Source organism: Barbus barbus, assembly GCF_936440315.1.
Source record: "Barbus barbus genome assembly, chromosome: 26".
NCBI classification, from domain to species: Eukaryota; Metazoa; Chordata; class Actinopteri; order Cypriniformes; family Cyprinidae; genus Barbus; species Barbus barbus.
Window position 1 is genome coordinate 2,618,975 of NC_136754.1, and position 25,863 is coordinate 2,644,837.

A 25,863-nucleotide genomic window follows, 5' to 3' on the forward strand; every position below is an offset into this window, starting at 1 on the left:
TTGAGCTATGGTGCTCATATGTGTGATAGAAGTTCCAACTCATTTTTTGTTGGAGTAATTTGATGACTTCATTCCTATAAGGCTATGAGATTTTTCCTGCTGAAAGTCAAAAAGGAATATAAAAGAATTTTAGTGGACTCTGTGCAGTATGAGTTTGGTCGTCCTTTATAGCTCTGATTTAAACCGTAACCTTTCAGCCTCCTATTGCTGGACAATTATTTCCTTGATTTCTCATCCTCGCCGCCAGCAAACCTGTTCCAGGACTGACCGCTGTGCCTTCGTTTGCAGCCGTTCCTATTTAAATCCCCTCCCTGGCAATTAATCACTCTCTTAATTGGATCTGTGCATCTTAATTGCAAAGAGCCTCTTGGTTAGTTTCAATCTGTGACTCTGATGTAGAAGGAAGGAGGTTTTAATTAATGACTTGGGTTTGCAAAAGGCAAGATACCAGAGATATCCCACTGTTTTCCTTCACCGCGGGACCCCGTCTACCCCACGCTCTGTGTGATAGATAACTGCAAACTTGTCAAAAACACGCTGTCAGGGATTTTTGGAAGCATGGTTTGTAAACGTGCAAGTTTTTTGCAGAACTATAGGGATAAAAGTTCCCTGGCAAGTGATTTATGCTATGAAAGTAGAAGCGTTTTGGTCTTTGGCGGCGACTGTCTCTGATGTGGGAGCCGTCTAAATAATCCTGACATCAAGAACAGAAGACACTGAGCACTCTGGGTATTTGTGTGGCCGTTTCCTGCTGCAGCATTTGGGAATAATCCTAATCTTGATGAATGTTTTAACCAAGCAAAACACTGCTATGCTAGCACCTCAGAAGCATTTAGCAACTAGAGATAGCATTTTTTTAAGCAACAAGTGGAGTAGTTATTGCTCATTTAAGGATAGTGATTTGAACAACCTCCTATAGCAGCTGCATTATAACATATCAATTTCCTAAAAGTCACTCACTATGAATTAATCACATTTTAATATTTATATAACTACATATTTACATTTTTTATTCTCATATTTCGTATATATACAATTATAATATACACAACTATTATATGTTTACATTTAATTTACTAAATATTTTCAATTTTCACAGGCCCCATCACGAAAAAAAATTACACTCTGTATTTAAACTTTCATATATACAGTGGTGGCCAAAATGATTAGAACACTAGTATTTTCACCAGATAAAAATGGTTTTAATTCAGTTATTTCTATCCTTTTGCTGTAGTGTGTCAGTAGGAAATATCAGTTTACATTTCCAAACATTCATTTTGCCATTAATTGTAATAATCCAGTGAGATTTTTGTTTCCACAAGGAGTCTGACAGCAGCCAGTGCTCCACACAGAGATCTGATCTGATCATCATCCAGTCTGTCTGGAATGACATGAAGAAACAGAACAAACTGAGACAGACTAGATCCAGAAGAACTGTGGCAACGTCTCCAAGATACATCAAGAAAGCTACCTGCAAAGCTACAGTACTGTGAAAAGTTTTAGGCACTTGTGTAAAAATGCTGTAAAATGAGGATGCTGTCAAAAAATAATGTCATAAATAGATTTTCTTATCAATTATCTTCTATTAACTAAATTAAATCAACATTTGGGGCAGTTGTGGCCTAATGGATAGAGAGTTGGACTTGTAACCCGAAGGTCGCAGGTCGGAGTCTTAGGTCTGGCAGGGATTGTAGGTGGGGGGAATGAATATCCAGTGCTCTCTCCACCCTCAATACCACGACTGAGGTGAGACCCTCTGTACCCCCAGCTGCTCCCCGGACGTGGGCAGCATTGGCTGCCTGCTGCTCCAGGTGTGTGTGTGTGTGTGTTTGTTCACTACTCACTGCTGTGTGTGTGTGTGCATGCACTTGGATGGGTTAAATGCATAGCACAAATTCCCAGTATGGGTTACGTCATGTCCTTTCCTTCCTTGTGACCGTCCTTTGCGTTTAAAGTAGCTTTTGCCCTGGGTGCACTTCTGCATAGTTTTTCAGGGAGCTTTGCAGGTAGCTCTCTTGAAGTGTCTTGGAGACGTTGCCACAGTTCTTCTAGATTTAGTCTGTATTGCAGTTTGTTCTCTTTCTTCATTCATGTCATTCCAGGCAGACTGGATGATGATCAGATCAGATCTCTGTGTGGAGCACTGGCTGTTGTCAGACTGTGCTAACTGGATTAAAACAGATATTTCCTACTGACACACTACAGCAAAAGATAGAAATAACTGACTTAAAACCATTTTTAGCTGCTGAAAATACTAGTGTTCTAATCATTTTGGCCACCACTGTATATTTTGCCAGGACAAATTGATTTTAATATTTTTACGCTTACTAAATATTTTCACTGGCCACACCACAATATATATATATATATAAATAAAAAAATAATAATGAAAAAAATATTGTTGAGAAAAAGAACGACAATTTTTTTTTTTGCTATATATGTATATAAACATTTGCTTTTTTAAACAGCTGGAAGTAATTATGATGCAAAACATTACTATACTGGTTGATTGGTTTCCAACATCACAGAAAACATCACAGTTGCATAAAAAGGCATAAAAATGAATGTAAAATGCTGGTATTGCACTGGTGATACCCTTTTATAGTGTACAGGCCAGTATTTATGTTCTTATGGTCCAGTAATAGACATTAATGATTATCATGTATATTTGCTTTTATGCTTTGCAAATTTGTTCAAATATTGTTTTGCCAATTCTGTCTGCAAGTTAAATTTGTCAAGCTGGCTGACATAGATGAGGTTTTGTTGAAGTCTGACAGTTTTGGTGTCATGATTGATAAATGACTAATGTTTTGCACTGTAGGCCATGCCATCAGTTTCCAGCTAAACTGTCACAGAGTTACACTATAACTTTGCATTACTTGCTATTATTGCAGACAGAATAGAACATACATTATTTGCTGTAAAATGTATTTTCAGTGTTGATAAAATGTTGCATAAATATAGCTTTTTGATACTGTTATGATTATTATTTATTTTTTAGGTGAGGCCAGTGGAAATGCAATAACCCCCAATCCTCCTCCTCTGAGGAAAAATATTAAGAAGAAGACGGTAAAAAATGAGAAGGGAGGTGAGGAGATGATATATACATGTGTGTATAATATATATATATATATATATAAAATCCTTATTGTTGCCCAAAATAATATTGCCCTGATACCAATGGTGAATGCCTCGATTAGCAGATATTTTAGCATCACTGCCAGTGCATTAATTGAAGAGGAAATCCCTGGTGAAGAGCCAGGGTTAAGTGCCCTAATCACATGTATAATGGCTAGAAGGAAGAACTGACGTCTTAATAATACTTCATGGGTCACCCCTTCTCACAAATGATTCCGTGACCTTTATAGCAGAAAAACAATCCTGAACAATTACTGTGTGCGTCCACAGGCGAACAGTGGTGGGGCTTTCCAAATGATCATCTTTAAGAGCTGGACGGCAGGCACAAGCAAGGGATTGTGAGATTGACAGTGCAGTGGAGCAAGCAATGAGGGGAAGAAAAAAAAAACAGCAGGATGGCAGCCATTTTCTGAGGTGAAGACAATCCAAGGTTGTGATGTCTGGCACAAATTGCAAGCTTGAAGGAAAAAATTAAAATGTCATTATTAAAGCACCCTCATGTTGTTCTAAACCATTCACGCTGTTGAATCCAACAAGAGCAACATCAATTCAAAAACCATGGTTGTTAAGCTACCAAAAGTACACTTTTAGAATAAAAGGTACAAAAGCCATCACTGGGGTGGCACTTTTTCAAAATGTGCATTTTACATTATTTACCCCTAAAAGGTGGATGCCTTACGAAAATTAACCATGGTTTTATTGTAAAAGTGTATGTTTTTTTGGCGTATTAATTAGCATAACCACAGTTTTACTACAAATACCATGGTTAAACTAAGGTTAGTGTAGCAAAACCATGGTTAATTTGAGGTTAAAATGGTTTATAGCAGGGGTGGGGAACGTTGATCCTGGAGGGCCGGTGTCCCTGCAGATTTTAGTAAAGTAAAGTAAAGTAAAGTCGTGACGTATTGTCAAGTATGGTGACCCATACTCGAAATTGGTGCTCTGCGTTTAACCCATCCAAGTGCACACACACAGCAGTGAGTAGTGAACAAATGCACACACACACACACACACACCGTGAACACACACCCGGGGCAGTGGGCAGCCATGGGGGTTCGGTGCCTTGCTCAAGGGCACCTCAGTCGTGGTACTGAGGGTGGAGAGAGCGCTGGACATTCCCTCCCCCCACCTACAATTCCTGCCGGCCGGGGGCTCGAACTCGCAACCTTTCGATTACAAGTCCGACTCTCTAACCATTAGGCCACGACTTCCCCCACAAGTCTAGCTCCAACCCAATTCAAACACACCTGAAGCAGCTAAACTCTGCAGGAGAGTGGCCCTCCAGGATCAACGTTCCCCATCCCTGGTTTATAGTAACAATGTTTTTTTGGTTTTATTTGTAGTAAAACATGGTTAATTTTCTTAAGTGATATTAGTCCCTAAATGGTACAAAGTAGTACTTTTTGAAAGGATATCACTCCAGAGATTTTTTTAAGGTACAAAAAAACAATACCTGAAAATGCAGAATGAAATTTGAGAGCTGCAGCAGAGAGGAAGATTTTCAGTGAATCCCTGCGTAAATTTCACACAGCAAATGCATTTTGCCCAACTTCAGCATGAGTAAATGATAACAGAGCTCTCATTTCTGTGTACAGAGTTCTGGCATTCGGCACGTTCCATTACTGGTCGGGTGGTAAGATCGCAAACTTCCCGCTGTGCAATCAGATGATGAGAAAAAGTTCTGCGTTCCCCGCAGAATTCTCTAGTCGGTGCACATATATGGTTGCTATTGGAAACAGAGGCTTGGCAGAGCTCTGGCGGGTATAAAGAGATCTCGGTCGCTCCAAGCTTAGATCCAGTTTAAAGCACATAAATCCAGGGCGAGACCTTCAGAACTAAACTCAATACTGCTTTTATTTCTATCCACCTTATTTTTAACATGAAAGCGGGCATGGCCATTTTTAACTTGCATGGTCGGTGCTTCCGGTGTCATTGGCTTCCATGTACAAAAACAGCTTGATATTGCAAACTGGTATACAATTTTAATTTATTATCGTAAATAGTTTTTTTAGTTGACTGCATTTTGATATTTCTTCAAGTTATTTACTTATAGGGATCTAATGAATCAAAGTCTTGCACATTCACTGAAAAAAATAAAATAAAAAAAAGTGTTTATATGCAGGCTAGTAGAGGATTTGTGCACATTGTAAATTGTGGGAATAATTGGTTCTATGAACATTTTAGATAATGGAGAGTGTTAAATTTAAAAGTCATATTAAATATTCTGCAAAACAACCATCAAAGGAGTAAGAAGCCGCTGAGCACTTTTTTCCAAAGGCGGGCGAAAGTCTCTTAGGTCTTTGGGAATGTGTTTGTGTATGAGACCCTGAAGCATCTTCTTTCGAGCTGTCAGCGGCCATGCATGTTACTCACAGCTTGTCTTTGCGGGTTCACAGCTGTGGAGAGGCCCATATTGCATCTAGAGCAAAACAAAGAGGCATGGAAACACAACATTGCCACTGAAATGAGCAATGTGCTCTAAGAAAACTGAAGAACATGATATGTGAATTGAGTTTCAGTTCTGATAGCAATGAAAAATATTCAACTGTTCTTAAGACTTATTAGGCTAATTATGAGAACTTGAATTGGATCTGTACACGGTTGAATAAGTATGCATGTCTGAGAGCATTTTTAGTCAAACAGTGCCCTCTTTTTGTTTGAAGAAACATGTGAACAACAGATTATTGATCACAAACATCTGCTGCCCTCTGCTGTCAGGATATAATGCACTTTAGTGCAAAAAGTTTTTATTGGTTTGTGAAATAGCAAAAAAGTTGTATTACTGCAAAGACAAAGTCTACTATTATTCATATGGGACTACGATTTCCCATATTTAGACTAGAGTTAAGGATTAAAGTAATATTATTAGTTCACCCAAATTGAAAATTCATAACTCATCCTCATGTCATGTCTTTTTCAGAGCTGTATGGATTTCTTGTCTCTGCAAAACCCAAAATATATTTTGAAGAACACTGGAGTCCAAGCAACATTGGACCCTATTGACACTGAGGAGGACAATAATTAGAAATGGCCAAATTGTCAATAATTTTGACAATAAAAGGTCAATTTTTAGGCCGGTCTGCCTCGGCAGAGCTTGTCGATGTCAAAATGACTGAGATGACCAATCAAATCAAAGAAAGCAGGCTTTACTGTTCAGTGGGGAAGTTACGAGGGATGCAAACTACTTACCCTTTTTATTTATTGTCAAACGTCATTGTTTTGAATTGAAAATAGGCTGCCATTTACGTGATTGATATAATTCATAACTGACAAGACAATAAGTCTTTTCCCTTTTCTTAATAGAAGAAGTTTAAAAGATTAAATGTGTCTACATTATTTGATTGATTTGCATGTTAGTGCTGTACGTTTTCTGTATAGGTCTAACTGCTATATTTTATCTTAAAATTAAATATAAATGTTTGCTAACATACAGCATCCACCAGGAGGACTTGATTAAGATTACTATAACTATTTCACCATGTAATACCAGATGTGCTCACTAGATGTAGGCAGAGTTCAACACTTGTGATGTTTAATTACCAAGATATAGCCTTGTCATAGTTCTTGTTATATGCACAAGATTTTCATAACTTACTCCTTTAATTTCTTCATAAATAAATAAGGCTATATTACTTTCGTTTTGTGAGGGACAGTAATTCCAGAATGATATGCTGACAAGAGATTTTAAATTAAGAAAAGTTGTAACAATCATAACAACAATGCTAATAATAATAATAATAAAACTCATATTTTCACTTTAATAACAATTATTCACATTTTTCTTCGCAGGATTAATAAAGTACTTTAATGGTCTCATAAGTGTATTATAAATCGTATTCACAATTTCCCTTTTATCATCATTTAAGTATATCTATCTAGTGCGAGCTGTGCATGATATATGCAGAAATGTGTTCTATAATGCGAGACTTTAATGCACACTTCTCTCAGAATAAGCGACACACCCCGAGCACTTTCTGAATGCCTGACTGATTGTGCCGTCGACCGAACTTGATAGTTCCTGATATCCGCCTCCAGAATGTTTTCTTCACAGTTCCCGCCTCCCCTCGCTTCCTGTCAATCATCCGTCTGGAATCACGCTAGTGTGCGCACGCAGCTCCGCTGATGTAGGAGACGACGCTGCTGTCATCTGCAAAAAAAAGTGGCATAATCCATTTTTAAAGGCTTTTTCCCCCCTTTCCAGGAATTTAAAATTTTCTACAAGTGTTGTGACTGAGCGCTCCAGTGACACAAAACGACACGAGAGGGAATGTTTTGACATTATTCAATTAACGTTACTCGCTGTGAACCAGTGACGCTTCATTCACCTCCTTTTCTGAGGAGGAATCCTTCTCCTCCATTTGAAGGGGTGGATACGGCTGGAGAGGGGGACATAGGGAAAGTGGATGTCGCGACTGAGCGATCTGTCCCGTTTTCACCGGGACCCGTGTTGGTGGTGAGCCGTTGTGGGAGTGTCGCAGGCTCGCGACGATAGTTTGCCCTGGATTTTTCAATCATTTGCGAGATAAGGCTCCCGGACCACCTCCTTCATCGTCGTCGACGCTGCCCTCCCTTCCTCATCCTCTCGGTTTTTCTTCCTCTCTTACCTCCGTGATTTTGCCGCGGTCCGCACGCGGGGTAGAGGCTCGCGCTCACCGCGAGAGGACCCCCTCCCCCACTCTCAAACCCCCTTCAGATCATCTCCTCACCTCCCTTCTCATTTTTTACCGTCTTCTTCTTAATATTTTTCCTCAGAGGAGGAAGATTGGGGGTTATTTCATTTTCACCCGCCTTTTTGTTCAGCGGCCACTCGAACCGAGTGATATCTTCGTGTTTTATTTATTTTTTCTCTCGTTTCTGAAGCCCCGACGAGGCCGGGCTGTGTACAGTAAAGCAGTGGGGATGACTTTAGAGTCGATGATGGCCTGCTGCCTGAGCGAAGAGGCCAAGGAGTCGAAACGAATCAACGCCGAAATCGATAAGCAGCTGCGTCGAGACAAACGGGACTCGAGACGGGAGTTGAAGCTGCTCCTGCTCGGTACGAATTCCGCCGTTAAACTCTCTCACACACACACTCTCACACACATATATAGTCAGTCGACAGGTTTCGCTGTGGTTTTCTGCGCTGACGTGTGGTGCTAAACATGCCACTTCCGTTGCGGTTAATGTGTGTTTTGTTTTTTGCTTTTAATCCAAGTGAATAGTTTGAAGGCTATCGGCGTTAGCGAATAGTGCTAAGGCGTTAGCATATGCGGGCCGAATGCTGGACAGGGCCTGGCATGCAACAGCACACAAATCTCAGCATGCTCTCTGTTGTGTGCATATGCACGTAAGTTACATGTTAGTGTACATCAGAGGCGAAATGGTTGTACACTGGCTGGTTTGTTTTTCTAGCTGTCAGTTTTGTGTTATGAGTCAACCCAAGTGTTCTGTTGTATGATATTGCATGTTGCATGCAGCTAGAGATGAAAATGTGCAATTGAGGATGACTACTGTATGGCAGAGTTGCTTTGCACAGTGTCAGTAAATGCAAATTAAAGGAGAATGTGTTGTGGTTTGTGCAACTGCATGAATCCTGTCAGATTACAGTATTCAAATCTTAAGGAAATCAGGCTGAGGTTTGTGAGCATGTCATCTGAGCCTTTATTGTTTTAGTGATGGACGTATAAATGCTTTTCAGTAGGAGCAGATTATGTTTTTCCCCTTGATAATCTCAAAGTTAATGAGAAAAAAATCAATTAGCATGTAAGTATCAGCCTTGAGTGCAAAACATCAATCAACGTGTGCATCTTGGGAGCATTACCTCTTCAGTCTGTGCCACCTGTCAAATTTGGGTCGTGTTGCACTTTAAGCATTTATTCCTGGGTTGAATTATCTCAAAATGGTGGACAGTTATTGCCTTATGAGGGCGTGAGTGCTCTGCACACTGGACTCTGGTTACTCCCAAGGAAGGAGAATTGGATGCTTTATCAAGCCGTGAAGTTTGGTTGCTGTTCTGTCTATGACTCAGTGAGTTGGTAAGCAGTGATATCTGACACGGACAGCCTTCATTCATTTCCTATTAGTCAGGACTGTTTTTCCGCTTGAAACCACAAAATGAGCTGCTCGTATTAAAATGGATCATACAGTAGGATGAAACCATGAGCTGATGACAAAGTCAGATAGGGAGAGAGGGACAGCAGTGTCAGTTTTGGTGAAATTGTACTGAAATGATGTCCAATTGACCCTTGCTAAACCCCGCCCACCTTGGTTACAGTTACCAAGTCGGAGAAGCTTTACAGACCATCCCATTGGAATGAACTTGAGATTTCCATGAACAATATCATTTCTTTTTAGTAAAATGTTTTTTTCTGAAATTAAATGTCTACAGGATTCCTGACGTGGATGCATTTGACAACCGTGATGTTAATCTGTTGTTCATGAGCATGTTTCGCTGAATATGTTTTATAGAAATTTCCAAGAGATTTCTGGGATGTTCTGTGAAGCTAACCAGGGTGAGTGTGAGGAAGGGTCAATTGACTTGAAATTTTGATTATTTTGAATCTGTTAATTGACACATTGGTGAACCACCTGTATGCAGGATTATTTTACCTTTCATTTGAAGTTGTCACCATGCAAGTTTTTCAACGCAACCCAAGCTTTGCATAAGCGTTCTTGAACCCTGGATAAGAAAAGGAGCAGTTCTATAACAGTGAATGATTCTGAGGACACAGTGGCTCCTATGTGGCTCTGTGACCTCTGTGAAAATACATGAGATTGACCTTTACTGCTATGAGAATTAATAAGTAAAAGTTCTCTCCCATTCGCTATCCCTGTGCCACCAAAGGAAGTATTAAAAAAAGCAGCTTGTTGGTGCTCAGTCATCCTATTAATGGCCCATCCTAAATAAGTTAAAACTGTCAGCCTAACTCTGGATAAGTCTTGGCTAGTCTGGATTAGCCAAAACCTTAATAGGCTTTGCAAACACATATTTGCTCCATTGCTGATACTATAGCTGCTTTGTGTTAACGAGTGTCTCACTGTGTAAAAACAGCTTAGTCTAGATAGTTAAGCTATCTTGTCTTGGATGTACAAGAGCATTGTCTCTATGTGGCAATATTCCTGTCCTGAAATGTTTTTCCATTATATTTTTTTCTTCATTTATGCTTTCCCTGGGAATCAATATCATAGCGTTTTCTGACATTCTCTTACAAACCTTTTGAAGTAATTTTTGTCATCTAGAGCTTTTTTATTTTAGTCCAGAAAATAATGCTACTTGTGCCTTTCAGGGCTGTTTTGAATCTGATTCAAGCTCGCAGCCCCTATGCTTGTTTCATTAGGATCGTCTCTTTGTGCCTCTAGTTTGCTTGGGCTACAGGTAATGCAGATTCACTGTTGAATTCAGTGAAATGTAGAATTTGTCCTTTTTTTAATGAATTTCATTGCACACTTTCATGCTGAAACATACTAGGACAGTGTTCTATTTTCAATGGGCTGCAAGATGGAAAGCAAGTGTACTGGATGCACTGGTTTAAATTAACAAGACAAACATTTTAATTGCTGATTTTCTCTTCTGAGGTCACTGGCTTAACAATAATTTATTAAAGTTATTGCATTAAACAAAAAAAAAGTACATTATTAAATTTAAGATTATGATTTTCCTGCTGTCTGCGCTCTAGTGATGTGCTGTGTATTGTTTGGAAGCTCAGAGAGTTTTTATGTAGCTGTGACCTTTTGAACTGAAATCTGGATATGTCATTCACAATGTGAGATATTAAACCATTTCAGTTGCACAGAGAAACATATTTTCTGTATGACCTCTGAAAACAAAGTAGTGTTGTGTTTTTAGCCTTTAACCTACCTTAACAGTAGTAAAATATATTAGGCCTGCTTCTGGAGATGTGACTGACTAAAGGTTTGTTAGGCTTGCAAAAAAATTTGTTAAGCTTCTCGGATCTTCTCAGAGGTCTTTGGTTCTACACATTCAAATGTTTGGTAGCAACATAACACCTATGCATATGCATAACTTAGTAGTGTAGCCATATCACTTAAGCATGATTGCTCATTTAAGAAATTCCCAGAGATTCCTAATTATGTAATCAAGAAGCATTCAAAAATATGCTGCATCTTGCTGTCATTTTATGGGATCCAAGTATGAGATCTTCAAGTTGTAATCTCATGCATGCTCTCAATTATGGAGCTGTTGTGCTGATGATATAATCATACTGTTAATGTTAACAGTGTGTTTTATGAACCAAGTTTTATGAGATGCTTTCACCCATGCATCCTTAACATAAATTAGCAAGCATGTTGTAATGGATTTAATGGACTGTTCATTATCGTATGCTGTATATTGCTATCGTATGGACATAAGATGTTTGGCCCAGTTTCGATTTCATTCAGAAGTCATTCACAAACTCTTGTTCTAGTCATTGTATTTTAACTCATCCTAATCCGCTTCTTCACCTATTTGACCCCTGCTCGATAAAGAGTTTGTTTTATCCAGCTTCTCGATGGCTTATTCTGACAGGGCCATGACTTCCTGCCAGTGCCATTCATTTTGTCTCTTGCTTCACTGAGCTGGCCGCTCCACCCTTTCCCACTGTCCATGCGGTCTGTGTTGCCTCTGGTCTGCCCTGAAGCCCTTATCAGGCTATGGAAGGGCCGGGTGCACTGGGCCTTGGCACTCTCTGTACTTGGTCAAAACAGATTAAAGCTAGAATTTGTCTCCCAAAATGAAGTATCCTCTGTTGGAATGGACAGTATTGTAGAAGTGATTCTGGTCTGTAACTGGTGCAGAGGTTCTTGCACTGGGCTGCATATTTTTCTTGCTAGTTAATGGTTTGAGGTGAGCAGTTGTATAAGGGTCTCTGGTGACGTACTCGCACTATTCTGGCTTCAACCTTGAAGATTTTATAAGGATGAGTTGAATGACCGCTGCAGCAGTTTTAAACATCAATCCTCAGTCAAGCATGCAACACTGCAATTGTGTCATTTTAGTAGTATTTACATATTATAGTATTTATTCATATTTTGAATTAGCTTTTATTTTTAAATTTTCAGTTTAATTTCTGTAACATTTTAGTACTTTTATTTGTTGTCATTTCTTTCTTCACTTCTATTCCAGTTTTTAAATACTTCCATTTAGCTTTTTATTTCAGTTTTAGATTTTGCAATTTTAATACTTCAACTTTCCAAGGCAACATTTCTAATTTTAGGTTATTCATCTAATATGAGACAGAGAGACAGAGCCTTAGGCGATTTATCTGTGTGATGAATAAAATTTTATTTATTCAGTTATTTTTTATTATTATTTATTTATTGTCTCTTTTTCAGTGCTTTTTGACATTGTGTTTTCTTTTGTGTCCTGCCTGTAATTTCTTAGTTTAAGTTAACTAATTCTAGCCAAGAGGTCAATCTATAATATTTAGATCATCTGTTGGTCACAAGTCTTCCTGTCATACAGGTCAGAGTTTAAACTTCCGTCTGCAGCAGAAGTAGAAATTTTCATTCTCCTACATTTACATGCATATGAGTGGAGCACAATGTGTAGTTTCACTGTGTCTGCGCTAAACCTTTTACTTTAAGGGTAAGTTGGCCAGTGTCACAGATAAATGTGAACGAGAAAACCAGATGATTTGGTTTCAGCTTTTTACGCACCAAAAATGGCCTGGTGATTTGGTGTGAGTTTGCATTGTTGACAGCGTGTTAGCATTGGCAGCAGTTGTTTTGGAGTGCTCTGTTCCTGGCTGCCCTACTGAAGATTAAACTTCGCTTCTGTCGGCCACATCATGTTTCAGTAAGGGCCTTGGCTTCTACACACTTTCACTTTCAATTGTGGTGCTCCCACGACATATGTTTTGTTTTTTTATAAGCAGTCCTTTAACAAAACCCTGCTTTGTTTTCAGAGCAACACTTGAACTGTTCTCCGATCAATCGCCGTCCCTCTTTCCACTCCCTCCCAAGCAAGGCTTTACAGTGGTTTCCATGGTCAGTGCAAACAAGAGGATTTGCACTTTGGACTTCCACCTAGCAGGTGACGAAACTCTTGGCCGACGTGCGCATCAGGTGTCTACACAGGGCTTTTGTTTGATTGCGACCCACCGTCGCAGGGCATAATTGATATATGAACATGCTGTGACATCCGTCATGATCAAATAAGGCAATGCAGCATGACTGTGCCTCTGTGACGAGTCGCTGTGACAGGCCCGTCTAGAGCTGGAGGGTTGCTTCCTGTCACTCCTGTCCATGTTAGGAGAGCTGATAGACCGAGTTTATCACAGAACCACCCGCTTTCTCTGCTTGGAAAGCGGTGGTTCTCTGCTGGATGTTAGTGCCAGTCATTGAGATGATTTTTTTTTTTTTTTCCATCTTATCGCTACCAGGAACTACTATACTCCATAAAAATCTAAAAGATTCACATTTATGCTGCAGCTAAATGCATTGTGGTATTATAATGTTTTTGTTAGTTGATTCAATCTGTCTGACTGTCTTAGCAGACAGTCTTTTGGCCTCTTATCTTTTCTTTGCATTTTAGCCTTACGTCCAGCAGAGTTGAGCAAATTTCAGAATTGAACAGCTGACTTTCATGTGAGTTTAAGATGAAATTACCACAGCACGCAGGATGTTGAATTGGGAATTGTATTCAAATGACAGGAAACAGAATTTATTGAATTCCAAGAGATTCAACAGGCATTGTAGAAAATTAAAGGAATTGTTCATCCAATAATGTAAATTCTGCCATCATTTACTCACCCTCATGTCTTTCCAAATATGTATGACGTTCGTTTTTTTATAGAATGAAAATGAATGGGTTCAATGTTGTTTGGTGAGTAAACGTAAGGATTAAAAGGATTATAAAATCTTCAAACGTCAGAACGTTTTAAACGTCTTAAACGTTTACATTTGTCTTTAAAACTTTTAAATAATGCTCTTAAGCCAACTTTCAAAGTTTGTCTTGACAAACTTTCCTCCTCCTTGCTAAGAATTACATTATTGGGTTTGATACATTTCAGTAAGTTGTAATTCATTGTAATTCATTTCAGTTCTGTATCCTGTTTGCTACGTCAGTTCAAATTCTGGATTTAATTGTAATCTACAAACCACTTCTGAGTGCAATGTAAACACTGGAAATCAAGGTTTTTGAAGATAGCTTCAAAAGTGAAGACTTCACAAAATTCTGACATTTTTGGACAACAGTGACATGAACACAGTTTGTTTATAAATATTGAGCATGCTTGAATCTGACAAATAGTTTTTAGACTGTGATAATGGACGCCAGGTTGTTATTTTTTTGTCAGCTCTTGTAGGTTTGATGACACATTTATAAGTGTTAGGAAGTGGTTTGTATGTTTGTTTGACATCAGGAAAAAATGAACTTCAAATGTCATGCTTTGGCACAGCTTCAGCAATTCCTTGCCAAGCATAATCATGACATTTGCATTATCACATGGACTAACTGTAGGTGTGGACAGGATTTTTTCTTTTTGGTCCACAACTATTATTTTTTACTATACTTTTTTTTTTTTTTTTTTTTTAGATTTATTTTTGCCGTTTTATCCCTGTATATTTAGATAAGTCAGGAAGCAAAGTGGGTGAGAGAGAGGGGGATGGGAATGGGAAAGGTCTGCGAGCCAGGACTCGAACTCGGGACTCCCAAGATGCAACGGCGCTACAGGTCAGTGCGCTGTCTACGAGCGCTCATCAGCACTGACAAATACTTTTTTTTTTTTTTTTTTTTAATTTATTAAATAGGCAACATTTTCATGCACCTGTGGAAAAGGTCTCAAATCTACGCTCACAAATTTACCATAGCATTTTTTTTATATTTATTCTCCCTCAATTCACTCTCCTGCCGGTCCTTCAAGGCCTGTATCAGAATTTTGCATGACAGCGGGCAAGTGTCCCTAACGGTAGGTGATCTTACTCTTTAATGAGGCTGTATTTTAATTGGCTGTGATTCCCTGCTGTTACTCTTACATAAGCAGCCCTAACCGGCCTATAGAGAGTCCTGTTGTCTCAATGCATATGCTGCCACGCGCCGCCTAGAGCCAAACGGGGCCAGGTGGTCTCGGAGGAGAGCTAAGTGAAAATCGAAGAGATGCAGGCTGTGGTGCCTTGCCCTCACGGTGCTCTGAAACATTTGAATATTTTCATCCAAAACCTACCTTCCGATGAGATTTCGATGTAAAGAGTCTCGTTTTCACTGACACGCATGTATTTATAGACGTATTCTCTGTTATCCTAGATGAAATTCTTCAAGGAGGTTAACTGACCTGAGTTCATCCGCTGCTCCCCCTGTGGCAGTATTTATAGAACAGGTGCCATTCTCCAACAACGCCACAGAGACCTGCAGGGATGGATGGCACACATGTCATTCTTTATTGCTCCCTTTCTTTTCATCATTTTTCTTCTGCGTAAGCTCAGCCACTTTATACGATAAACAGAAATTGGATGGCCAAAAAATATGACTGTATGGTGAACATGTATCTAATTATACACGGCAAACCTTGAATGGCCTTTCCTGTCAGCCATGTTGCATGCATACACGCTTTTCCTTTTCTTATCCTTGACACATTTAACGGATCAATTTCCTCACAAAGTAGGCCAAAGAAATGCAAGCCCACTAAAGTGAAGAAACAGATGAGAGAATGGGAGCTTTTAGTGAGTAGATGTGGAATACAGGCAATCTCTTTGCCATCTCATTGGTAGCAAATGTGCGGTTTCTAGTTTGCTGACACTTGATCGCAGATGATCGACTATAAATGTGCTCACATTCCAATAATTTTAGTGTAATGCTGAAATTGAACTTAGCATGATTTGTCTCTTTGTTAATCATTGGCTTATTGCTGGTGTAATTTGAAGGATACTCGGTGTTCTTCTACAGGTTTGATGGCAAGGCCTATCACCCATCTGGTTGCCAGGGTTGTGCTTCATTCGGAATTGAATTGAAAATGGCTTTTCTAGTTCAGTTTCTGAATTAGATTTTGAATTGAGGTAGAAAACAGAATGCAGAATTGTCATTTGAATTTGAATGTATATGTAAAACTTTTTAAAATTCAAAGAAATTATGTATTTGCAGTTTGTAATTAAAAAAGCAAAGTTTGTCAATACAAAGTTGGAAAGTTGGCTTTATAAAACCTGGAAAGTGTTAAAGTCGCAGCTAAAAAAAAAAAAGTTTAGTTTATACATTTTATTATTTATATGATGTTTCATCATATTTAATACATTCATTGTAGTGTTACATAGTTGAAGAACACTGAGAAGGAATTTTCTGAGAATGCATTACCTGTATTCACTTTCTTTGAATTTCTGTTCGGTAAAGTCCACTTCCTGTTATTCTAATTCAACGTCCTGTGTGTTGTGGGAAGTTCAATTTAAATGTACACTTATGAACTGAAAGGAGCCAATTGTGCACTTCTGAATTTTGCGAAATCCTGCTGATTACCAGCGTATGTTGTGTTTCGGATGCTGATCTCCAGCAATGAATTTAGGGTGCATCAAAAATATAATGTTCTTCACTATTTTTGTCTTGTTTTCCAGTAAATATAACATTCAAACTAAATGCATTTACTTGAAGCAAAACGCAGAAACTATTTGCTAGCAGGGTTGGAAAAATACACTTGTTTTCTCTTTGAATTAAGTTTATTATTCTTACCCCATTGGATTTATTTTATCTTATTTTATGCATACAGAGCACTAAATAACGCTTGAGTTCTTTGCAAATCTCATATGTCATTTTGATTCTTAATTAAATTAATCCTGTTCTAAGGATGTTTAGATATGTTTACAGGTAAGCCAAACAACTTAGTTTTGCTGGTCCAGTTTTAGCTAGTGCAGACAGGCATTAATTTTTTTTTTTAACCACATCTCTTGTTGATGAACAATGCCTTCACATTGTTGCCTTGAAGAGTGAAGTGTCGATTCAGGGTTTTGTTTATATGCCGGTTACTGTTCTACGTCTTTGTAGAAGGGAAAGACTTTTTTTAATTGTTATTGGCTTGGTCCCTGAGGCATTTCCTGTTTTCCTGTAGTAGCATTGAGGCATGGAGCGTCCCTGGTTTTCAGCATTTCTCTCCGTCACTCATAAAGAGAACAGAGGGAACAGGAGGCGACGCTACCAGTCTACAAGTAGCCATTCATTAACATTACATTCCATCCAGACGGCAGCTTTAACTAGGAGTCATAAGGCAACTAGTGCATACTTTTGAGAGATGACAGACGGCTCCAAAATGAGCACTTTTTTTAAGGCCAGTAAAATAGTCTTTGGTTCCATTAATAACCTTTTAAAAAGCAGCCGAGATGATTTTGTGGACAGTATGTCCGCCTGACATCAGAGCAGCTGTGCTTGTATACATTCAGTTGTGCTTACACAAATTTCTCAAAGTTTCACCAACTCATTTTGGCCTCTTGAGAGATTTATGCTTTAGAAAGTTCTACTGCAAGTTCTATTGTTTTATGGGATTGTAGAAATATGGCTATGCATGATGTTGTCAGGCAGGATGTGTCTGTGAAGTCATGCTCATATTATTATGGTGGCATTCTGTTTAAAAATAAATCCACATCATCTGGACATGTTATTTATTTATTTTTTTCAGCCATATTTGTGCGATTAGACTTTTGTGCGATCAAGCACCACTAACATTTTCTTCAAATACTATTTGTCTTACGTTTTGCTCGTCTTGATTTTTGTTTTATGGAGTTCGACAGCAATCATGTGACTCTAGAGATTATTTTTTGTGCTTATTAGTTTGTCTTTGTGTTCATCAGATTGAAGCACATAATCAAGTGTCAAAGGTCAGAAGCTGAGTTTGAGTTGAGTTTTACCATTTTTGAATCCATTCAGCCGATCTCCAGGTCTGAAGGTAACACTTTTAGCTGCAGCGTAGCATAGATCATTGAATCTGATTAGACCGTTAGCATCTCGCTCAGAAACTCTTTGGTCATTTTTATATTTTTCCTTTCTAAAACTTGACTCTTCTGTAGTTACATAGTGTACGAAGACTGACGGAAAATGAAAAGTTGTGATTTTCTAGGCCGATATGGCTAGGAACTATAATCTCATTCTGGCGTAAGGAACTTTTCTGCTGTACCATGGGTGCAGTAGGCGCAGTGATATGATACAGCACCTGAAAATAGTTCCCAGCTAGGTAACTTCCATCTGAATGGTGAAAACGGTAAAACTCAAATATTTAACTCTTGGGGAGTTGGAAAATGAGCCTATTTTCAAAAAGAGTGGCGTGTTCCTTTAAATGGTCTTGTTTCTACTTCCAGTAATATAGCGAACATCTGTTACAGCAGACCTGGGCATTGTAAGGCCCCCGGGCCACATCTGGCCCTCTGGCTATCCTTGACCGGCCCGCATGAGGTAATTCGTGAATTAAAGGTCAATCGCAAATAGGTGTAATTGGGTGTATGCAATACAACTGCACTGCTTTTATTTCCAAGGCAACAGCTTTGTTTCCTGATAATGAAACAACTTAAAATCAGTTCAAAACTGATTTTATTTCTGTAAACTCATAAAAACAACAAAACTTTGCTTTTGTAAAGTAATGAAAGCAGCTTTCTGTCATTTCTGAAGCTGGAGCGCGTCAGAAAAAAGAACCGAAACTCAGCAGCGTACGGATGCCTCGCAGACATAGGCTATACCTATAGAAAGTTTAAAATGTCTACTATTAAACGAATCTATATTTCCTGATTATTATAATCTGTATGAGGATTGCATTTCTCTCTAACACCGTGTCCTAACTACACGCGACTCGACAGGATTCCAGCGAAGCACAGGTTGGCTGTCCACACTACACACGATGCGACAGCACGACGTGACCGAATCAATCAAATATCACAGCCAATCAGAAGCGTGTGTGGGCTCTACATCAATCTCAAAGACTGATGCGCACACATTCATTCTCATGTTTTGCAGACTTAAACCCATATTTGATGTATTTTAAGAAGTCTGTTAGGCTCTCCATTACTGTATTTACTTGATCATAAATACGGTGAAAAAAAATGAAATAGTATTACAATTTAAAATAATTTTTCCATTTGAATATTTTTTTAAAATATAATTTATTTTTGCAAAGGCAAGGCTGAATTTTCAGCTGCCATTAGTCCACGTGGTCATTGAGAATGTGCTCAAGAAATAATGATTATTATGCTCTGTTAGCCAACTTCATATTGGTAACAAATCAGCAGCCCATATTTCTGGATTTTTGATCCATGGGATTTGTTTTTTAAGACGTACTTGAAATGTTTTATTAGCTGAAAGTTTCAGTCATGTGACATCCAATATTGCATCTCTGCAGAATAAGATCCATTGCAGCCCATTTTAATGCACGTTTATGAGTCAAGCTTTGAGACTCGTTGGCCTTATAGGAGAAAGTGGCAGCCAGTGCTATTCAAGTTCACAGTCAAATAAAATAACCGAGCACTTCCTTTTTGAATCATGTAAACCTCATTAGGTAATCTCTACTGCTGATGCAAATTCTGTGGTTGCTGTTTATCTGATACGCTCACCTCAAACAGCTCACTGTGGTTACGACACGCTGCAAATGGCCTACTGGCTAGATTTGCATGCTTTCCAGGAGCAGACATGTCACTTTCCCCCTCACGGTCTGGGCGTCTGCAGTGATTCAAACCTGCGCTGACCGTAGGGTCAGTGTAACGTACAGAGGAGTGAGTGCAGTGGAAGTGGGTGCAGCTTGTTGTGCTCAAAGCAGGAAATGCTTTATTAAAACGGAGCCGCATTTGCTGCTTGACCCCAGTTTTGAAGTGTTTTTTCACCAAATCTCTCTGTTTCTATCTCTCCTCCTCTTCCCAGCATCATCTCCTCACTTGACTGCAGTGAAGTGATAAGATACAAGTGCTCTTGTTTTATACGTACGCTCAGGGATTGACGTGGTGGTTTGTAGCGGGGGGGAGGGGGTTTGGCCTGCCGCTATGGCAACATCACAGTTTCTCGGCTCTGTCCACCTACGTGGTGCTCGCCGTGTGTGTTGACCTCTTTTCCCCCCCACACATAGCCGCATGGTTTCAGGCCGGTCTCTGAATGAGACTCCTGCAGGACTTGAGGGACAGTTGTAGCCTAGATTAGAGTGACTTTTCTGGCTCGCGCGCTCAACTGCTGCCAGTGTCTCTGGTGTTATACGGGCCACTCGTGCTGGGCAGTAGCCCGAGGTGCCACCATATCCTATATCCCAAACTGCTCTCCTATTTCCACTGTTCTTGGAGTAATTTTTTGGCCTGAGAATTGGCAAGTGGCTTTGGAATGCTGTTCAGCCCAGATTCTGAGCGTTTTCCCTGATTAATTTGACTGGTGGGTGTTAAAGAGGACGAACATTGTTGAACTAGAATGTACTGCTGTCAGAGTTTTGAGATCTGAACATTGACATAACTATGTTGCTGATCTACAAACTGAAATTCATATATGCGCAAGTAGTCTATATTTTTATACAGAATATATTATGTGTACTGCTATGGGTGTAAGAGTACACACAAATGACAGTTCAGTATGTACCTCAGTTTTGACGTCACGGTTTGGTATGGTTTTGTTACAGCAGTGGGAAAAACTAAAATAGTTTTTTTTATTATTATTATTATTATTATTATTATTAAACAGTGGTTTACTGAACAAATTGCTCATTCTTTAAATAAATTCAATTATAATTTAAATATTCTTACCTCAGCTTATGCTCTAAACTATAGGGAGCTCTTTTACATTATTGTAAGGAGTAAATGCGAAACAATGGCATACACGGATAATGACTGATAAAACTGTTTTTACTAGCGGACAACTGCAGTGAATACTGTAACATTCGTTAAAGTTACTTACTTGACGATGTTGTGTCCTAAAATGCCTTTAAGACTGAATGCAGCTGTTTGTGATTTCAATTCGCGGCCGTGAGCATACACGATGCGGGAGAGGTGCGTCTGACTCCGGGCTACTTTTATACTATTGCCGCGGGTTATAATGCAAGTTAGTCAGGGCTCCAGACAAAAAAATCGAGTAAGGAGCCATTGGCTCCTATAAAAGAAAAACTTAGGCGCCAAATTATTTTTTTAGGTGCCACAGAATAAAAGTGGTTTATTTTATTATTATCATTTTATTCCCCCCCCCCCCCTATTTTAACATTTCAATCATTTTGTCATGTGTTTATGTCTTATCTTTTCTAGGCTTTATCAGCATTTTAATCCATCTTGTAGATGATCAGGTCGACCGGGGGACTAAGGTTCACTTAAAGTGTGAATTAAATGTCTTTTACAACTTGAAATATACAGTCACAAAGAATTGTTCGTTACACAGAATCTGTACCAATATCATGGACCATAAGCATCACTTGGCAACTGAGTGCAGTGCATCCTATAAATGTTGTCACGTCTTTCACACATTCAGTCTGTTTTTCTTCATTAGTAAAATGCAATTTTATAGGAAGAGTTGAATCATGTACAACAGAATAAGTAAAAATATTAATATACAACAGCGCATAAATATAGCAAAACGCTCCTCTTTATAGTTATTTTTCTAGCTGACTGATGAGTTTATGGACACTGAGTGGTTAATCTGAGGTAAATGTATTACAATGCAATGTTTACAAGCTTTATACATTTCCTCAGTTTGAAACACTGAATGAGATTTTACATAAAACATTTCAGTAAGTTGGACTATAGGCTTTCTTATTGCCTACCTTTTGATCATGTTCATTTCATACTATAGTAGTAAATCGAAATATATAATGGGTTCTGCTGCTTTAACTGAGGTGCTAAAGAGATCGCGCCTGAGCATTAAGTGCGATACTCTCCGCTCGCGCGATCCGGACGCATACACGGACCGTGTGGACGCGGGGTACTGGTGTTTATATTACCGAAAGTGTGCGCTTGTGGTCCGCATTAAAGAGCACCCAAACCGCATCATTTGAATTTCGTAGCATTTTAAAGCTGATACTTTGTTTATTAAAAAGACAGCACAAAGCTTTTTGCCATTACTGGATGGCAAGTGCGCTTCAAATAACAGGAAGTCCATGCATTAACAGAACACAGCATATATATATTGCCAGTATCCACAGAGCTGACAGCTTTATCTGTTGAAGTTTGTTCAAGTTGTGCACGAAATAGACACGGCTTTTCTGCACTTGCACTTTGGGGCTGTTTACACCTGGTCACTTCATGCATTTTTTCCTGATCGGATAGCTATCTGATCCTGAAAAGACCAGGTGTAAATGCCGTCCGAAACGCATACGAGACGGATATAAATCCAATCGCTCGAACCACTTCAGGAGGTGGTCTGGGCGAAACCGGACAAGTGTAAATGCATCTGGTTGTTGAAACCACATATGGTAATTTTACTCCTCCCATAATATTAAAATAATAGACGTGTGAGAGCGTTTTATAGGCTATATGGCATGTTATAGTCAGATATGACAGCGCAATGCAACAAGCATCACCGCGGATGAGTAGCGGAGTATTTCTTCAGCAAGCGACGCACAAACTGAATGAACCTGAAAGTAAGCCGCAGACGCTCAACACACAATCTTCTTCATTAAAAGTAGCGAGACTAGCCTATCTTTCCAGTGCTGATGCCGCGCGCACTCTTGTTGCGGTCTCTGATATTGAAATTAGCTGACAATTAATAAAATTATCCATTGCTTTCATTGACGTGAACTCCGTTATATTTGCATATGAAGCGGGAATTGAAGAACGGATTTATATCCGTTTTGCGAAGACACATTTATGTGGCCAAGTGTAAATGGGGAAACGTTTTAACAAATCATATAAATATCCGATCAGAGAAAATGCATGAAGTGACCAGGTGTAAACAGGCCCTTTCAGGTCTCTCTCACTGCGTTCAGCAGACTGTGTGCGGCAGAGACGAGGACTGTTTGAAACTCTTTTCCAGTAAAACTTTGATGCGCATCGTCTTATGTAAGTTTAATACGTGAACATAACAAAAGATGTGAGCGCAAAACAATCGGGAAAAAAGTCCTTTCATGCTAATTATATATAGTCGCCAGTGGCGACCTCAGCAAAAACTTCACTCGCAAATTAATATTTTTGGTCGCAAATGCGACCATTTTAGTCGCAGTTTGGAGACCTGTTAGTGGTTCTAAATTCACACCAAACCACGGCTTCATGGGGTTTTTTTCTCTAATATATTTTTGGTTTTGTGCTGGTATTGGTACATTTTGCATGCTAGTGATGGGAATATATCCCATGATGTGATTGGTTATTGAATTTTGTGACGTAGCAAACCGAGGGCTGTTTCAAACTGCGTTTCTGGGTCAGCCTTTGGGAAACTACAGATTTAAGGAGAAAATACTCAGCAATGGTGTTGATTTAATGAATTGGCACATGGTTTGTCTACAAGCATATTAAAAACACCACATAGACAAATAAACAACATATATTGATTTTCACTGCAGGGGGACTTTAAAATATTCATTAACACAGTGGTTGTCATAACTTGTTTCATAGTAGACTTATTTAAACATACATTAAATAATTAAGACATCACTAACAGGTAAAGGAAAATATAATGAGTATATAGTCTAATATTTCTTGAATTTTCTTCTCTAGACCTGAGGTTAATTAAATACTACGTGATTTAGTTTACAAGCTGTTTTATTGATGTATTTCTGCAGTTGATGCACTGAGTAAGCGATTATATGAGGCATGAGCCATTCATGTTTATTTCACATTATAACTAGTAGTACAGAGATGGCGCTCACTCAAGCTCTGAGAGTTTTTTGTTTGCTCACCAAGGCTACATTTATTTGATCAAAAATACAGAAAAACCGTAATACTGTGAAATATCATTATAAATTGAAATAACTCCATTTTAATATATTGTAAAAATGTCATTTATTCGTGTGATGGTAAAACTGAATTGTCTTCAGTGGCATCTGATCCTTCAGAAAGCATTCTGATATGAACATTTCTTAATATTATCAATGTTGAAAACACTTGTGCTGATTTATATTTTTGTGGAAACTGATGCATACTTTTTAGGCTTCTTTGAATCATTGTCAGACTTAGTCATTGTTTTGTAACTTAACATTGTTAGTATTCCCGTCCCTTGACTTCTGACATTAACCGTATTTGGCTCTGGTTTAAGACTAGGGTTTAGAAATCGCTTTAATTTTTTCTTCTTGTATGGCTGACTGGAAATACTTTTATGGTGCTGTGTGAGTGTAATACACCATTCACTGTCATAGGGGTGAGTAAATTTACAAAATTGATAAGTCAACTGATAAGTCTCACATCTGCTTCCGTTGACTGTTTTTTTGCTCTGTCATAACTGTACTTTTCTTTCCCCCATAAAAAGTACAAACATACTCTTTCCCTCCCTAGTTCTCCTCCAACTGAGCCGCTCGTCCAGTCGACGGGTCTTGTGTTTGGTTTTGTAAGGGAACTGAAGCCGAAGCGTGACCGCAGGCCTGCACAATACCGGCTAGAGACTATAATAGCTGCCCCCTTATTTCTAGGTCATTTAAAAAAATAGCATAGAGAAACATTTGAGTTATGAATATGCCTAATACTGGATGAGGAGGAGGGTCGGCTGTTCAGAGGAGCTAAACGACTGATTTAAGAGGAGCGGCTGTCTGTCCTCGTACACAAAGCCGAAGGAGAGAGGGAGTGAGAGGACGAAGATAACAGCGGCCCGGCTGCTGGAAGGGTGGATTGTATGTTGGGGGGTGTTGTAATCTTGTGACAGGGTCACGAGAAATAAATCAGACGCTTTAAATTATTCTATTTCTTTTCCTCGGCTCGTCTGGGAAGGGTTTGGAGGAGGATCCACTCGCTTCATGAATGAACGAGTGTGTTTAGAGGAAACGCCATATTTAATTTGATGTGAACGAAAACAGCACTGTGAGGGACAGAAGTACAGGCCGTTCAGTGTCATACTGGCCTGAGGTCATGTCTAAAATCGCCACATTTTAAGTCAATGATTAGTCTGTGACACAAAGCCACTGGTCAAAACCGATCTATACCAGTCATCCATATATCTATCCATCATTCTATCTATTTATGCATCTATCTGTCTGTCTATCGTTCTGTCTATTGCTTTAACTGTTCTGTCCATGTATGTATCTATTAGGGCTGAACGATATATCGTTATCGTATCTATATCGAGATATGAACTTTCAAGATATTACTATCGAAAAAAGCAACGATATAGACGATATAGATTTCCCCTCTCCGCGCTCGCCCCGCCCTGCATACAACTCTGGCAGTCACACAACGAACATCAGTTTTACGAGTGCCCTTGAATGCACCGCTGAGGTCCCTATTCGACCGCAAACTTGTATGGTATAGCTCTGGAAATTCAGACACACAGAGAATCAGCTGTTCATCCATTTTGAGTTCGGCGCTTGTTTGGATGCCCCGTTTATATTGGCCGCGCGGGGAAACGTCACAGAGCGCAGCGGCAAAAGTTGAACTATTTTGAACTTTGACCGCGGCGCGCGCGCAGCGCAAGCCATTGAAATGAATGGGTTTCATAGCGCAGCGCATGCCGCGTCCTGTGTGAAAGGGCCTTTACGCCGTACGAGTCGACGTCCACCAGTGAGTTCTTAAAAATAAAACTACATTTTCCAAATTTCTTTGTATTATGATGTTTTTATTTTTCTGAGAAATGCTTGGTTTTCACCGAACCCGTAGTCATATCGTATCGTATCGATATCGAGATATCTGGCATGAAAATCGAGATATTAAATTTTGTCCATATCGTTCAGCCCTAGTATCTATCTATCTGTC

The 25,863-nt window shown here is 39.1% G+C and overlaps 1 protein-coding gene across 2 annotated transcripts in view; it reads left to right on the forward strand.

The window, feature by feature from the left end:
• The first annotated feature begins 7,471 nt into the window (after positions 1-7,471).
• LOC306846075 (guanine nucleotide-binding protein G(q) subunit alpha-like) overlaps positions 7,472-25,863 on the forward strand; it is a 49,851-nt gene continuing 31,459 nt past the window's right edge. The window contains exons 1-2 of one of the 2 annotated variants that reach the window (XM_079379170.1): positions 13,077-13,150; positions 14,688-14,791. Coding sequence is in view for 1 of the 2 variants with exons in the window: in XM_079379169.1 (XP_079235295.1) it covers positions 8,038-8,173 (136 nt within the window). In the remaining variant the exon portion in view is untranslated. Of the gene's footprint in view, positions 8,174-13,076; positions 13,151-14,687; positions 14,792-25,863 lie in introns of those variants that run through there. The other variant, XM_079379169.1, reaches the window with a different exon arrangement.